Source organism: Myotis davidii, unplaced genomic scaffold, assembly GCF_000327345.1.
Source record: "Myotis davidii unplaced genomic scaffold, ASM32734v1 scaffold1471, whole genome shotgun sequence".
In the NCBI taxonomy this organism is placed as follows: domain Eukaryota; kingdom Metazoa; phylum Chordata; class Mammalia; order Chiroptera; family Vespertilionidae; genus Myotis; species Myotis davidii.
In genome coordinates, this window is record NW_006284003.1 from 284,890 (window position 1) to 302,995 (window position 18,106).

General features: G+C 34.4%; 1 protein-coding gene across 2 annotated transcripts in view; it reads left to right on the top strand.

The window, feature by feature from the left end:
• Positions 1-2: 2 nt before the first annotated feature.
• Positions 3-18,106, top strand: part of ZDHHC21 (zinc finger, DHHC-type containing 21) — a 47,805-nt gene continuing 29,701 nt past the window's right edge. The window contains exons 1-5 of one of the 2 annotated variants that reach the window (XM_006754226.2): positions 3-31; positions 5,459-5,589; positions 11,678-11,875; positions 13,509-13,607; positions 16,402-16,513. In XM_006754226.2, coding sequence (XP_006754289.1) covers positions 11,722-11,875; positions 13,509-13,607; positions 16,402-16,513 — 365 coding nt within the window. In that variant the 5' untranslated portion in view covers positions 3-31; positions 5,459-5,589; positions 11,678-11,721. The remainder of the gene's footprint in view (positions 32-5,458; positions 5,590-11,677; positions 11,876-13,508; positions 13,608-16,401; positions 16,514-18,106) is intronic. The other variant, XM_006754227.2, reaches the window with a different exon arrangement.

The window sequence follows — 18,106 nt, forward strand, 5'->3', positions numbered from 1 at the left end:
GTGGGTTCCTGCTCTAGTCCAGGGGGGTTGGGTAGGTATTTATTATTATTATTGTTATAATTTAATTTGTCGAGTCTCTGCCCCGAGTTTCTCGCCGATGAACTACTTGTTTCGCCCTGTGTCCCCGGGATCGCCGGTCTCAGGTGTGGGCTGCCATAGCCTCCCATTCATTTCCAGGTCGCGGGTGCCAGGCTGCAGGGATCGGCGGGAGCGGGAGGAGTTCACTCCTTCGTTGACCCGCCTCCCTCCCCGGGATCCTGGAGAGGTTGGGAGGAAATGGCTGATGGATGGCGGCAGCTTGCACTTGTTACCATTCACTTTAATAGGTCTGGGTTTTAACCGGAGAGTCCATTTAAAGTTGTGGTCTTTCTCAAGCTATATTTGGGTCACGGTTTATGACCCCCTGTGACTCAGGGGCGGATGTCTGTATCTCTAGGGCTGAGAGAACCTGACCGGTTATTACTTGAAAATATTGCAATATAGTCGCCCATAAAAGTCCAGGAAGGGGGCGGGTGTGGCGGGGGGTGGAATCAAGGTCATTGTGGGCGGGTCATAAATCATAGTGCAAAGTTAGTCTGAAGTAAAGAGGACTCAGGCTCATTAAGGGTAAATGAAAAACGTGTCAAATGGGTCCTCAGCTTCGTATGCTAATCTGTGTGCTTAAAAAAAAATTCACTACCTTCCTTGTGATGGTAATAATAGTATTATTAATAATAATAATAATAATCATGTAGTATGTGTCATCCCAGGAATAAAATGCGTTTGATGTAATATCTTGTTAAATTCTTCCAACTTTACAGATTTTGTTTATTTTAAAGATAAAACCCAGAGAGTTGCTTTATTTTGCCTTAGTTATGTCTTAAGGGCAAAAAGATGTTTGAAGATGAGATGATGTGAGGAATCAGCCAGAAAGAGAGAACCACGTGAGATTTGGTTTGTGGAAGGGAAACTAGATTTTAGTCCCAAAGCTGTCATGGGTAGGTCACTGACCCATGTTGTTTTCTCTTCTCTGCAACCAAGAAGTCAGGCTAAATTCTGTAAGGCTTATTCGCTTCTTCATCCTTACTTGGCATATGTATGTTTGTAAGTAATTTGAGACCCTTTGACATGTTAAAGGTACATTTAAAACATTTCATTGACGAAATATTGATAAAATTATACCAAATATAAGTAAAAATGTGTAATTCCATACTTTTGGAATAGTGTTTGGTGTAGTGCTCTTTCAGAATTCCTAGTTTTGGATATAGAGCAACAGGATTATATGAGGCTCCTACAAACGGTTGTTGATTTCTGTTAAGCTTAACATACTTTAGAAGCTGTAGTTAGAGTAAATGAAATAGACCATACTTTGAATAAAATGGTGATAACTGTGTTACATTGCCTACCTCAGGATTGTTTAATTTAATGAAAGAAATTTGAGCATTTTGAAATGCATGCACAGAACCATTAGCCTAACGGGTAGGTTCTAAAAGAAGCAGTAATCAGTGAATCATAAAAGTGTTACTTATTTGCCCACTTCCTGATTTCTTTAATCGATGGGGCCTGATTCAGAACTTTCAAAAGAGTATAGATAAAATAATGCCATGTATTAGTGAAGAAGTGAATTGAAAAGTCCAGTAATGTCTCCATGGAGCTTTTATTCCGGCATTGTAATTGAGTGTGAGTCAATAACATCTCTTTCAGCTTAGAAGGCCACATGGTGATGGTGTCAGTATTAATCAGGCATAACGGGCAAGGCAGAGGAAAAGCTATTTTTATTACCAGAAAGTTGTTCCCTAAGCTCAGTTTTACTTTTATACTAAAGAATGCAGACTTTTTATTTAGTAAACTCTTAGGCCTCAGATTCAACTTTTCAAAGGCACTAAATATAAATGGCATTTTATCATTTAGTAGAGTAATCAGTACATTAATAACTCTTAAGTTGAAAATGTTCAAACTGCTTTTGAATCAGTGAAAAATTTGGTTGAAACACAAGAGTGGAAAAACACCAGTCTTTCTTATCATCACAGTAGTAATTTTTTGGTTAAGAATCATTGGTAAATTGAGTTAGCCCTAGTTTTAAAAGCCCATCTTCGTAGACATGAAGTAGCACTGCTCACATTTTCACAAAGTCTTCCTGGAGAACTCAGCAATTGAGTCAGAATTCGTTAATTATGCATTCTTCATTATCTTCGAAAATGGCTCCTGATTTTCTGGTAGGCTTCATTCTATAACTCACCTGTCCTTCTGCTTTCACTGAGAGAGATTTAGTTCACAGGCTTCAGTTCAGTCTCTCTGTTTTAGATGGCATCTCTGTTTTTGGTTTTCTGCTTGAAGAGACCTCATGCCAACATGTTGGAATGCAGCCTCCCTACATGCTTATGGTGTGATACCAGCCGAAAGGCTGTACCATCTGAGGATTTTCATCCTGACCAGTAGTTCTCAGACTTCAGTGTTAGAGGAAGTAGGTAGCTGCCGTATGGTTAAGTGGTACCACCACTTTAATGATGGGGAACCAGAATCATTTTTCATTCTGGAGTTTGTAAGACTAGAAGTAGAACTCATCTTTAAGTTTCCCTTCCTCATTTTTGGAGGTGCTTATCATTTGCAGTTTCTCATTGAATCACGACAATTACCCCGTGAGTTAATATTTTTATCAACATTTTACAGAAGGTTAACTGAATTCTGAAAAGAAACTGAAGCTTGGAGAGCTAATAAAAGGCTGCGTCATAATTGGAATGTGGCTCTCTTTAATATTTATACAAAATTAATTTCCTGTTCCACTGAAATAAATTGAATACCAATGTGATTTTTTTAAAAAAATGAATACCTCATTGGCTAATTATTAAGGATAGCTATACTTGATCCTTTAAGTAGAATTATTTAACTTGACCAATTTTCAGAGTAGATAAAATCAGAAGTTAAACAGCTGAATAAATTTATGCTTAGAGTTATATAGTTGTACCTGTGTTTTTAAATTTTATTTTAAGCTGCAATTATAGGTTTTTATTATATATATATATATCTATTTTTTTCTTTTGTCCCTGTGGGTAAATTTTTTTCTTTCTGGTATGCCCTATAACTTGTTGATTATATTCTTTTAGACCTAGCAATGTTACAAATTTAATTACATTGTATAGTTATGAGAGTTTGGAATATTCTTTGTTATCCCCAAATTTCTTTAATTTTTAAGACTAACATTGCTTTTATATCACAGAGAGGAGATTTGATCCCACAATGGTGGTGATGTTGTTGAACTAGATGAAGTGTTCATCTCATTTTGGATATATTAGCTGCAGTGTAGCTCTAACAACTACAAGTATAAGGTAGGATTTTTTTCTTGACTTTAAGCCAGTGAATGACTGGGGTTTGACTCATGGATGGTGGACCTGTGCTATTTCCTAATGTTACTGACAGAAACTGCTGTGCTGAAACATCGGGAAGCCACCATGGAGTCATAGTCTTCGCAGCATTGTTGACCTTGGCCATGTTTCAGGACATTTTGATGTACCACATTTAATTCTGCTTGAGATTTGTTTCTAGAAGATGAACTCATCCATTTTCCATTAGAGCAGCAGCTCCTTTACTTTCTCCTTCCATATTTTGTCTCTAAGAAACAAAGGTACAGCCAAGAAAGTTAGAGTAGAAATACATGACCTTTGACAATCTAGCAATCATGGACCATAGAAAAATTGGCCCTGGGAGAAAATAGTTCTTTTTTAAAAAGTATCTACGGGGAATGGAAATGTAATGATAATGATTTTGATGTATTTTTTATATTCTCAGTACGTAATAGTTTCTCATTGCTATGATAAGCAGTATGCTTCACAAATTCACAACTTGTCCTTAATTTCCTGTCTCAGAGAATGGTACCACCATTCACTTAATCCCTCAGCCAAAAACTGGGGAACCATCCTGGCATGTGCTCTTTGCTTCCAATTGTTCACTAACTCCTGTAAGTTTTCCTCATTAAGTTCTTCATTGCCCTTTTCCAACATGCCTGCTGTCTTAACTTTTCCTTCCTCTTCCCTCCCCTCCCCACTTCTCTTATAAGTTACAACTTTTGGGGTGTTTACCTGGTGCCCTCATTTTTTATGTGGGTAACCGGTAAGCCTGTCTTATTTCATTTAGTCAGTCTTGGAGCCTTATCCACCCACTTAAGTCCATACTTCAAAGTGTTGCTCTTCTTTCCAAAATGCAAGTTCATCATGGCATTCTTCTAAAAATCTTTCAGTGGTTTCCAGTGTGTTCAGGGTGCAATCCAAACTCATTGGCATTGTTTAGCAGTGTCTTTCGCTTTTGGATCGTTCTCTGCTTGTAAGTCATGAAATAATATCATAGTGCATCACATAGAGTAAGGGTAATCATGTCATTAAACTTTTTCAGATATATATTTCATATGTATTTCAAATATATACTTATATATCATATAATTGTGAGCACTAGTAACATTATGAAATGTATTTTTTGGAGTTGATTGTGGTCAAAAGGATAGATATGTTTTATCCCATTCTTCCATATGCAATGACTCTTGTCATTTCAGCTTAATTGGATTTTCTCTGCCTACCTTTATACCTTTGCTTACTTGTTCCCTAGTTCAGACGAGCCTCCATTCTTCATTTAGCTAATTCACAGATTTCAGTCTCTCCAGAAACCTTTTCCTGATGGCAATTTACCATGAGAAATACATTTTGTATTATAACCTGGTACACGTGTAAATGTTCACTTAAGTGAAGAAAGTGCCACGAAACAACATCCTTCCTATATGAGATGCTCTTTCCCCCTGCCCCTCTGTCTTATCTTATCTTACCTGGTATTGGTCTTGCCTGTTCACTGTCTTTCTCCACTGAGGATAGGGCCTCTCTCTTATATTTATATCCAGTGCCAAAGCACAGGATATAGTCAGTAGATTAAATTAATGAAATCTTGAATCAGTATGTGTTATCTAGAACTCTTTACAATATTAGTATTTAAGCTTGAATTGTAGAAACTAACTTTTATGAGTGCTTCTCTTAATGGTTTTATTACAGGAGGAAAACGTTTTTCCTTACAACATTTTAAACTAAAACTTGCTTCTATTTTAAACTCTTAATTTTATGCTTATCAATTGTGATTAGATAGTTCTAGCCTCACATTAATGTAGACATTACATTGCATTTTGTCTCATCAGTGATCTCAGAATCGATTATCATTTTGTGATTTGTGGTCAGGAAGCTTGATGAAGCCCAAATGCTGTACACATAATGCTGATTTGATTTTATGGGAACTAAGTGGTTTCAAAAGAAAGAACTTTCATGTACAATGGTAATCAAAGGTACATTTTGGGGGGATGGCGTGGGATCTGAAAGCACAGGATCAGGTGGACTTGAATCATCTTATTTCTTAATTTAAAATTTTGTAATTGACATTTTCTCAGGTTATTTAGCTGCTTACAATTTTTATCTTTGTGAGAGATAATTATTTGTTAAATCATTAATAGATTATTATGGAGAACTATTATTGAAGAGAGATCCATTTGTTGGCATATAATAAAGAAAGAATGAATCAAGATAAAACCTCTAAATGCAAGTACCAGAAAAATTACAACACATCACAGTGAATTTGCAAGTGGTAAGTCTGCATTTAATTTTACATGGGAATATGTTTCTGAATTATGTGGCATTGTATCCTTAATTCTTATATTTAGATACATTTTAATAATTGCTCATTTGCAAAAAATAGTAGTTTCCTTATATTTCTTTAAAATTATTCACATTAAATTTTAACTAAACATTTTCTTAGAGGATAAGAAAATGTCTAGGCTTTTCCATAGAGAAAAATAATCTGTAAGTAACACAAGTTTCAGAAGCATCTTTCAGGATTATAAATCTTATATGGCTTTACAGTTGATGCTTCTTCATTGCATTTTTTTAAATATTAATTATAAAAGCATTCAAGATAAGGGCAATACATAGTGATAAAGAGAAGCCTAATTTAAACATTTTGTTTGTAAGGCTGTAGTGTCTGCAAGCCCGTAGGCTATCTTTATTTTTCAGTTGGTGGAAAAGAATTCAGAAGTACATATGTTTACTAATAAACTTAGGAGAACACAAAAATACATACATAAAATGTGAAAGCCTTCCTTCTCATTGCTCAGTCCTTCCTCAGCCCAGTGATAACCACTGTTAACAGTTTGGAGGTGTGCTCTCTTTCACACTTTTTTCTGATCCATAGACAGAATTTACTCATACTTTGCTTCTAACAGAATCATGTACACAATTTTCTATAACTTGCTTTCTCCTTCAACATTTAATTATAAAAAAACTTTAACAGGAGAGTTGAAAGAATTATAGTGTAACATCTGAATACCCATCACCTACATTCACAACTAATATTTTACTAAATTTCATCACATTCTCACCCATCCCTCTGTCCATCTAGCAATCTACTTTGATTTTTTTGGATCCTGTTCAAAGTAAATTGCAGCTATCAGTACACTTCCTCCCTTCCTTCCCTCTCTCCCCAGTCCTTCAGCATACATATTATTAACTAGAGTTCAGTGCTGTTTTACAGGGTTTTTAAAAGGTAAATGTATATGCCATGAAATGCAACACTCCTAAGTGTGTATTTGCTGTGTTTTGACAGTTCATGACCTGTGTATCAAAAAGTTATATCAAGATAGAGATCTGTATCAGCGCCCCAGAAGTTCCCTTATGCCCTTTCCTAGTCTATCTTTTCTCTCCTCTCTCTCCAGGAAACCACTAAGACACCCCCGCCCCATAGACTTTGCCTGTGTAACTCAGCATTATATGTGAGCAGCCATATGGTCTAGAGCTACCTCATTTTCCCCCTTTTAAATCTGTAGTGACTTGGAAATAGTTTACACTATGGATGTTATAATTTATTTACTCATTCCTCTCCCTCTATCTACATGGACATTTAGCTTGTGCCATACTATTGTGATTAAAAAAGTGCTGTATAGAACAGACCGGTAACTCTAATGAGTATTTTTTAGGTATTACTGGAAATAAAACTGCTGGGTTAAAGAGTTTGACATTTACTGCCAGACTGCCCTCCAAATGATTGTATCAGTTTACATGCTACCAGTGTGCCCTTTTCTCTCTGTCCTGTCAACATTGGATGTCATCTGTCTTTCTAAAATATGTCAATACCAAAGATGAAAAATGTGCCTAGTTATTTCACATTTTCCTAATCACTGGTGATTAGCCATTGCATTTTTTCTTCTGTGAATTGCCTCGGTAAGTGTTTATTTTTTATGCTTCTTATTAGTCATATGTTATCATTTTCCAGGGATGCTTTGTCTTTTAACTTCATTTTTGGTGTGTCTTTGGCTTCAGAACTTTTTCCTTTATGTGGTCAAACTTGGATTATGGGTCTTGTTTGTGAAGGCCTACCTCATTCCAAGATTATAAAACCACTTGCTATTTTCATCTACTAGTTTTGCTTTTTATTTGGAATAGAAGAGAAAGAGAAGTCACTGTGAACTGAGGTACCAGGAAAATTTTTATATGGAGAGTGAGTTTCAAATTGACCTTGAAGTATGAGGTGAATTTAGAGTAAGCAAAATGGTCAGAACATTTCAGATAGGAGAAATGGGAGATGGAATACATTCTCCATATTCATGGAACAGTAATAAGACCACTCACTGGCTGAGGTGGAGAGTTGGCTAAACCTGTAAGTTTAGACAGATATGTTTGACCATATCTCTTGTAAATTATGTTGGCAAATTTTTATCATTTTCTAAAATCTGAAAAGGCAATAAAGGAAAGGTGGTTTCCTACCGGAATAGTTTGAACATTGTAAATATTTATGCAGTCCAGTTTATTAGAGTTGAATTATAGTTTCTCTAAAAAAAGTTTGTGCTGTAGTAATTTACATCATTAATTATGTAGACACAGCACTCAAGTATATTTAGTTACCAGATAGCAATCTTTAAAAATGTTGAAGTACCAGTATGTCCACTAGTTACATCAAAGTTTAGTTATAAGCTCATCATTTAATATACAAATTAATATGTTGGGATCTTTGGCTAATGAAAGTATTTTACAAATGGCACCGGAGTAGCAGCATTGCGTTCAGTTGGTTGTTGCTCAGGATGTGTAATAGTTTCTGTTCAGTCATAAGCCACGCCTAGTTGTCATTAACTGAGTGGAGCGATCCTGCAACTCTACCAGTTAAGTGTTTCCGGTTGTAATCTGATTTGGAGCTCTTGGGAGACTACTGTTTTCTTCTCTACAGTCCAGCTGTAAGGGTTATGTGGCACTAATTTTCACTAACCAGGTATTTAAAAAATATTCAACATATGATTTGTTTACTGTTTTATTTTTTTTAATCTTTTGCTCACTTTTCCTTGAGCATGCTTGTTCTTTTAGAGTTTGTTACCTATACGTTTACATCCAGAAAAATAGATACGTTGTAACTATACTTTTCACTATCTAATATTTTCTGTTGTGAGGAATCTCTCTTTTCTACTGAAAAAATTTGTTCTCTGGTAGAGGAGAATAAAAATAAAGTTAAAAAATGAATGAGTATTATATAATTTTGCCACTCGTTTTGCTGGCTTGTTTGCTCTTCTGTTTCTAATATTAATAAATCTGGAAATAAGTTATTAAATTACTCTGTATAATTATTGTAATTCATAATTTGTTGTTTAATCCTGAATGGAACTGAAACATTTAGAGAAGTTACATGAAGTTAATAATATTGAGTATGTTGAGAGACGGAGCCTTCTGTCGTTTCTTTAGCACACGATGGTTGGCAAGACTGTAAATGTAAACTTTTTTTAGTGTTTCTCTTTTTAGCTTTGGTAGATAGCTTATCATTTTTATTTGAGCATCTTTAGTTTTTAAAATGATACCTAGTAAGTTAAGTAGCATGTTTTATCCTCTCTGACTTTTCTTGCTTAAATGATACTGATAGGTATTTTAATTTTCTAATTAAAAGATATTGAAGTTCAACTTCTACTTTTTTAAAGACCTAGGCGCTATTCATGTTTTAGATTTCATATATAAGAACTAATTTAGACCATATCTGATTTCATCAGTTGAGTGGTGGTGCTTTTGAGTTCCTATAGGAATGATAGCATAGGGGTATTCTTTTAAAATTAAGTAAGCCTTGCCGAAACCGGTTTGGCTCTTTGTTCTGGTAGCTTTAAAGAACATTGTCAAGGCCTCTAAAAGTTGTAACTGATGATAAATTATTCTAAGGATTAAGTAGTCTGGGATATAAACTGAAATCTGGGAGTCATCCTTGACTTTTCCCCCTGTGATCCCTAATATCCAGTCAATTAGTAAAATTACTGGTTTAATTCTAACTATTTCTTCAATTGATTTATTCTCCAACTGATCTTTCATCTTCCTCACCAGAGTGTCAATAATTTATTTTAAAGTATAAATCTCATTAGGTTAAATCCCTGCTTCAATAGCTTTCCAATGCCTAAGAATGACGTTTTAATATTCTTTTTTTTTGTAAATGTGTTTTTATTGACTTTAGAGAGAGAGGAAGGGGAGGGTGGGAGAGAAAGAGACAGATAGACAGAGATATCTATACGAGAGAGAAACATAGATCAGCTGCCTCCTGCACATCCTCTACTGGGGATCCCCGAAACCCGGCCTTGTGCCCTGATCAGGAATCAAACCGATGACCTTTTGGTGCAGGAGACACTGCTCAACCAACTGAGTCACACCTTCCAGGAATGAAGTCTTAATATTTTAACATGGCATCTCTGTGTCCTTCTTGATATAGCCCCTTCTCACCACTGACTCTCTTTCCACTGAAAGATTTGTGATTTACGATGGCAATTTGTAATAACTCCTACAACTTTTACCCTTGTATACCTCTTGCTCTTCCTTCTGTTTACAGTATTGTCACTTTTCTTTACTTGAATAACTTACTCATCTTTAGTACTGAACTCAGGTTTCACCCTCTATAGGAAGTCTTGCCCTGATTTAATTAGTCCTCGTCTTTTGTGCCTCTAGTAACAATTTGTCCACATCTCTGGAACTTACCATATTATATTAAAACCATTTTATGACTCTCTTCCCCATTAGACTGTTAATTGCTTTAAGCAAAGGCCATGTCTTATTCATTACTGTGTCTACCAGGTAACTGCTGTATAGCGGAGGCTCAATGAATATTTGTTGAACTGAGTTTAACTCGTTGCTATAACAGTAAAGTCTTAGTGAAGCTCCTGAATTAGTGGTTCATAGATACCACTCAGCTGTGTCATATACAATTGGGGAACATTTTTAACATTTTGTTGATTTTTGAGCTTTACTTTGTAAAGAATTATGATTCAATAGATTTGGATTGGGGTCTGGGAATAGTATTTTTAAAAATCTCAGTTGATTCTGGTTTGCAAAACATCATAGTGTATTAATGTATTATGTCATTGTATTTTATATTATAATGTATTGTTTAAGCTTGTAAGTTACATCTAAAGAATGGATTTTTAAAGTCATTTTCTTTTTAAAAAAATATATTTTATTGATTTTTTACAGAAAGAAAGGGAGAGAGAGAGTTAGAAAATTCGATGAGAGAGAAATATCGATCAGTTGCCTCCTACACACCTCCTACTGGGGATGTGTCCGCAACCAAGGTACATGCCCTTGACCAGAATTGAACCTGGGACCTTTCACTCTGCAGGCCGATCGATACTCTATCCACTGAGCCAAACCAGTTAGGGCCATTTTCTTTTTCTTTTTTTAAAATATATTTTATTGATTTTTTAGAGATAGCAAGGGAGAGAGAGTCAGAAACATCGATGAGAGAGAAACATCGATCAGCTGCCTCCTGCACACCCCCCCACTGGGGATGTGCCCGCAACCCAGGTACATGCCCTTGACCAGAATTGAACCTGGGACCCTTCAGTCCGCAGGCCGACGCTCTATCCACTGAGCCAAACCGGTTTCGGCTATTTTCTTTTTCTTAACATAGGTATAGAAGTATCTTAACTTTAAGAGGCTCATTATTTTATTAACACTCACCTGTAAAAAGCCTTGATAGTAATAAGATTAATTGGTCTTCATTCAACAAATTTAATTATTTTGGTAATTTTTAATTGCTTTTCAGTTTTTATTATAATTTTTCAAAATGATTTATAAGCATTATACTGTGGTTTAAAATGAAACTAAATTGCACAAATCCTAAGTGTCCAGCTCTGTGAAATTTTACATATGTATGTACCCATGAAACCTACCCAGGTCAAGAGGTAGAACATTTCTAACCCCTCTAAGGTTCCCTTATGTTCCTTTCCAGTTAAACACCCTTCCCACCACAAAATTACTGCTATTTTGACTTGGATGACCGTCAGTTAGTCTTATGATTAAAACTACTAAAAAATTATATATTATATCTATCTATCTATCTTTTGGTGGATATGTTTATTCATTTTTGGGGGGTTCACACATGGATTTTCTGGGTTAAGGACAGACTTGTGTTTAACTTCAGAAGGTAGTGCCAATTTATATTCTATGATAGCAATTCATAAAAAAATCAAAATTAAATTATTTGAAGCTTATGGTGAAACTTGAATATCCTGAAACTTTTTTCTTTTCTAAAGTATTTTATTTTGTCAAAAATATACAAAGAAAAGTCAACAAGTATTATGTTATAGTTGCCAGTAAGGTAATTTTGTTTTAGTCAAACACTTTTTTCTATATACTAGCAAGTAACTTTTTTCTTCTTTCTCTCTCCGTAGGATTGTCTTTCCTGTGGGTTGGCAGGCAGTTGTAGGACTGCAAAATGGGTCTCCGGATTCACTTTGTTGTTGACCCACATGGTTGGTGCTGCATGGGTTTGATTGTCTTTGTCTGGTTATACAATATTGTTATAATTCCCAAAATTGTCCTCTTTCCTCACTATGAAGAAGGACATATTCCAGGCATATTAATAATAAGTAAGTTTCTAGGTCTTTATTTCTTTATATAATTAAAGATTTTCTTCATTGTGGATGTTTTTGGAATATAGTGCTGCTATATCAATCTTCCTCTTAATATTAGTGCTATTAATACCAAGTTATTTACTGAATTATGGAAATTTTAAAAAGTAATGTCCTTTATATACTGTTTTGCAGGGTTAGATAAATGGGTTAGATATCTAGCTCTACAAAATCTATAAAGATCATTTTATTTAAAAAAAAGATACAGTTGTGTCAATTTGTGTATTTTTAATATTTCTGTTATGTACTTACTGCAAATGTATAAAGAGTTTAAGTATGAAGATGGTATACATTAATGAGAAGTAAGATTTTTGTGATGCAAATGTTCATTATGACATTTTGAACTTCTACATAATTACTTTCTGCTATAGTTCATTGGTGATGGCTTGCTTATGATTAAATTTGAAATGACATATTTCACATGTACATGGCATTTACAGTTTCCATATACAATATGTCATTTGACCTCACAAGAGCTGTGAGAAATATGGTTTCTGATATATAAATGGTAAAATTGACCAGTGCCATGCCATCAGCCCTGGAGTTAACACTTGAACTAAATTTCCTATTACAGGTGCAGTGCCCTCTCCTCCCTCCAACCCTCAAAAAATGCCTATTCGTTCATTCATTTAAAAGGTTGAATTATGATGAATGAATCTTTTTTCTCTTACTGTTACTTTATCTAGTTTTTGATTTTAAAAAAGTTTCTAGATTCTTTAATTTCAAATGAAATATCTTAAATCTATTGAAAGGAACAATTTTTTTAAAAAATTTTGTTTTATTGCTTAAAGTATTATAAAGAGTATTACATATGTCTCCTCCCGCCCCCCTCCCTTGACATTCCCCTGGCCTCCCCTACCCACCAGTGTTGTATGTCCTTTGGTTATGCTTATATGCATGCATACAAGTCCTTTGGTTGATTATATATAATTATATGTATATACATAATTATGTGTATGTACAAATTTTATTAATATGTTCTGTAATATAGGTGTATTTCCATTGGTTATGCTCATATGCATGCTACAAGTCCTTTGGTTGATCTCTTACCCCCCCACCCCTCAACCCTCCCCAGCCTTCCCGCTGTAGTTTGACAGTCTGTTCGATGCTGCTCTGCAACATTTGAACATCACTAATTCAAAGTAATTTTGAAGATAGCCAGTTAAGAATTAATGAAAAAGTTTAATTGTAGGATAGGCTTGAAAATGCTGCTTTAATTTTTCCATATATAGTACATGTACTTAATAGGGAACCCATTCATTTATGCCATTGCTTAGTGGGAATTTCTACTAATAAAGAATATGATTTACAACAAGTTTATTAGTTATTATGCAAAGTAACATTTAAAAGTGGTATACTTAAGATAGTCCTCTTGGCAGTATTATTTGATGAATCAAGTGAATTAATTGTTCAATTTTTCCATCTTTTGAAAATTATTTATCTGGATGCTGTTAATTAAAATATGCAGTTATACTTTAAATATACTTGTTAAAAATGTGTCTAAGAGTAAGTGACTAATTTTCTTTCTTTCCCTTCCCTTTCCCTTTACCCTTCTCCTACCCTTTTCCTTTTCTTTTCCCTTATCTTCTAGTATTCTATGGCATTTCCATATTTTGTCTGGTTGCCTTAGTAAGGGCCTCAATAACTGATCCAGGAAGACTCCCTGAAAACCCTAAGATCCCACATGGAGGTATGGTACTCTTCAAATTTATCAGTTTACTTTTCCAGAATTACTCTTTTTATCAATGTATTTATTGCCTTCAGTATGCATTAGTTATACATGACATCTATTACAGCTTTCAAGTTTTTTCTCGGATGTTTCCTTTCTAGAGTTCTCTATTTAAAATTGCAAATCCCAGTTGACTCCTCATACCCCCCTCCGTGGCTCTCTCTTTCAGTTTGTGTATTGGTTTCTCTCTCCTCCCACCCTCAATCTGTATGACCTCGCTGAGGGTGAAGATTTGTTGTTTCGTTTTCTTCATTTGTTCAGTGCTGTATCCTCAGTGCCTGGAACAGTCTCTGTCACTTAGTAAATACTGGGTAAATATTTTTTGAGTGGTATATAATTATTTGAGAAATTAGTATTTTTACTTAATAATAACATTTTTATGAAAAATTACATGATTAAAAAAAATTGGCAACTAGTTAAAAATTTTAAAAAATTGTTTTAAAATGAATACCAAGCAGATTAATATCTGTGGGCCTAATTGAATCATGAAACCACTTTGTTACCTTTAGCTTATAGACTGTAGCAACGGAGGACACCATCTTACTGACTATTTGGATATCTGCATTATATCTGGTCCCATTGACATTTGGCCTATTTTTCTTCACTAAGTTCAGAAGATTTCTGTCCAATAAAAAAGATATGTTCATTTATCATATTTTAATATCTATCTCATGTCATATAATCCTCAGGGTAATTGTATGAGGTAGGTAGCCTGCGTGACCAGAAGCATAGATTATGCTTTATAGGTCACATGTCGGAATATTACAGAAAGATTTGAGGCACAGATCCTTGTTTCACCAGCTTTTACTATGGCTTTAAATATGGATGAAAAAAAATCATGACCTCCTGGTTGAAAGGTCAGTGCTCAACCACTGAGCCAGGCTGTCTGGGCCCCAGAATTTGATTTTGCAAGCTTTTCAGCATGCAGATAAAATAGTCAAGTGAAATAATTAAATGCTATTTATATTATTCAGATTATTCACACATGTCTGAAATACAGAAATATTACTTTTGTCACTTTCAAATTTCATGAAATGATTTTATTCAATCTCTTAACTTTTTAAAATAGCTTTATTGAGTATAATTCATATGCAATATAATTTATCCATTTAAATTATACACTTTAGTGGCTTTTAGTATATTCACAGAGTTATGCAACTGTCACCACAGTCAGTCTTAGAACATTTCATCATCAAGCTGTTTCTTAACTAGTAATTTTGACTTTACTGTTTTTGTCATCACTAGAGCTACTTTTTGACATATGGTTAGAGAACAAAATCTTCCTTCTAAGTTTTAAAAAATATGTTTTAAATTTGTCTAATATTGTCCCTTGAAATTTAACCCATGCTGTTAATGCTGAGGGTCATGTATTCACTCATAGTTTTGCCTTTTTCCTCCCTCTTATATTGTTTTATTTTATTGTTATTTTTGTTAATCCTCGCTTGAGGATATTTTTTCTATTGATATTTAGGTAGAGTAGAAGAGGTGGGGAAGAGAGAGAGAGAAACATTGATGTGAGAGAAATACATTGATTGGTTGCCTCCTTCATGCACCCAACTGGGTCCAGGGATCAAACCTGCAATCCAGGTACGTGCCCTTGACCAGAAATCGAACCCATGACCCTTCGGTGTGTGGCTGGTGCTCTAACCTCTGGACACCCTTAAAGCCCTTAGAGGAGGACCCTGTGTGCTCTTCCTTGGGAGCACGCCCTTGCCTTGCCCTTTCTCTTCCCTCTTCCCCCTCCCTGTCCCGGGCCCATTACCATTAGCTTCCTCACTTCCAAGCTCCCAGGGCCCTTCCAGGCAACTTGTTTCCTAAGTCCATTTCTTTTAGGAATTACCTTTCTACCTCTATGATTTACAAATAAATGTTCTCTTACAAATGAAAAAAATGATGCTGTTTACTTATATTAAAATCTCAGTCATTTGTGGAATTTGTCTTTTTCTCTCCGATTAGTTTTAGGTTTTGATTTTTCTTCTTAAAAATATATTTGTGAGTTTTTAATTTATTTATAGTTACCATAAAATAGCAGTTGGATTTTCTCTCCCATCGGCTTTGATTTTACATTTGGAGATGGCTGGTACAAAATATTGTAGGTAGTTATCAGACATCAGACTATATCGGTCACTAGGTCCCCTTTGCACGTGCATACACCTGAAGAAGGAAAGGGAGTAGAATAAGACATGAGTTACAGATAAGTAGGTTGAAACTATTCTAATAACCTCCTAAACCCATCTGAAAATCTTTTCCAAATCCCCCCCATAAACTTTCCCCACTGAACTTGTTAATATGAGAAAATACAATGGTTTGAGGGCTGGGAATGTAATCTCTGTTTCTCTAACGATATTACAGGATTGATTTTGATTAATCCATGAAACCAGAACTCACCATTATTCCTTTTTTAGCGCCTTTAGATAACAAAATTTCTAGAAATTTGTTTAAATAAAATTCTGTTAGAGTTTTATCATTGAATTTTACTTGTAGCAATATGTCCCAAACCCAAATGCATTGTTTTCTATCCCTTAGTTTGACTAATAATAGTGTCTTATTTTTTTATAGTATTTACAGTTAGAAACATACAAAATCACACATCATAAAATAGAGTAACAGCATTTATTTGAAATATTGGAGACTAGAGGAAAAATTTCTTAGACATATATATTGAAGACTTTCTATAAAATCTCTAAACAATTGTTGCTAAATTTCAACATTACTCATTTACCTTCATTAAATAGATTTTAATTTCTTTCTCTAGAAAGGGAGTTCTGGGAATTATGTAACAAGTGTAATTTGATGAGACCAAAGCGTTCCCACCACTGCAGCCGCTGCGGCCACTGTGTTAGGAGAATGGATCATCACTGTCCATGGTAAGCAATAAATAATTCACTTTTAGAAAAAAATAGCAAAACTAAATTGTAGTACTTAGCAGATTTAAACAAAAGTTACATGAAGGTGATGTAGTTTAAAAACACCTTTTAATAAGCATTCATTTTTGATACGGTTCTGTGAACTCCCAAAATCATTTTTTCCACAGAGATCCTATCTTTTCTAACAAGGAAATATTCCTGTAGAAAGCTAAGAATTAACATGCAGCCAAATATACAAAGGACTAAGGTGGTTATAGTAAATGAGGCACGTATGTAAAACATTTTGTACAGAGTCTGAGACTTAGAAAGTACTTAAATAGTAGCCCTTATTGTTTTTAACTCTAATAAACCGTATACAGCCCATTGTTTATATTTCCCTTTCCATTTGTTTAAAGAATAATACATTTCAGGTACCCTGACCCTCATTCCTCTCCCTTTAAGCCTTTTTCAGTATTATGTGTTTTAGGTATTAACATTACATACATGCTGGATGTGTGTAAGTGGAAATCAGCTAATTCTGCTGAACAGCCAACATTTTTGGTCAATAGGGGGCTCTCTTGTAATATTTTAAGAAAATGTTTACTTGAAAAATAGAATTTTTAAAACAAATGCTGTGAGAATTCTGCATTGTATCTCATTTCAAAGCTGTCACAAAAATCTGTGAACAAGGTATTGTATTTAAATGTTTTTCTAGGGTGGGATAGCTGTATAAATATTTAAACTGGTGTAGTGTAGCACTCTATAAACATATCTCTACATCTGTGTTTATGTTTGTACATACATGCATGCGTATACACGAAGTTAACTATATAGCAGGCTTGTTAAATTTATAACTGCTTATATCTAAAGTTGACTCGAAGGAAGAGTTTAGCTTTGTCTAGTAATGCTAATCAATTTAGCATTTCCCTTATTTGTTGACAACTTATTTTCATAGCACAAGTTATTAGCAAGGTTTAGTGGAAATTTGGGTTTTACTATAAACTGATTATTTAAGTAGATAAAAAGCACTTTTAGATAAAAGCACTTTGTTACTATATATATTTCATCAATAAGATAGTATAGTTTGTAACACATAGTTGGTCTTTAAAAATGTGCCTAGAATTTATACAGGTTAATCCTCAAGTGTTTTTTATAATTCAGTGATCTCTTTATAATTATAATAATACTAGATTAATAAAAGCTAGGTAAACTGGTAAGTGGTAATCACACTGAAAAACTCAATTTTATACACTTTTTAGAGCAACGTTTCTGATTAACTGAAAATATAATAAATGTTCATATACAGTTGGATATTGATACTTCCTTTTAAAAGAATGCAATATAGTTTAAACTTAAAAACATAAACAGTGAATAAGGAAATACTTTGGTACTATAGAGATTAGTGATATTTGTTATTTATTTTTAAAGAATAAAGATGAACTCAGTGACAAAATAAAGTGCTGTTTAGCCTAAACTCAAAAGATTGTGGTGAGTTCTCTGTTTCTAGGCCTCTTGCTTCCAATTTAGTCAACTTCTCAGAATATTGGGAAGAAGAGTGGAAGAAGAAAGAGTTGGAAGATAGAAAAGGAGGGTAGACCAGGGGCCTGAATAGAT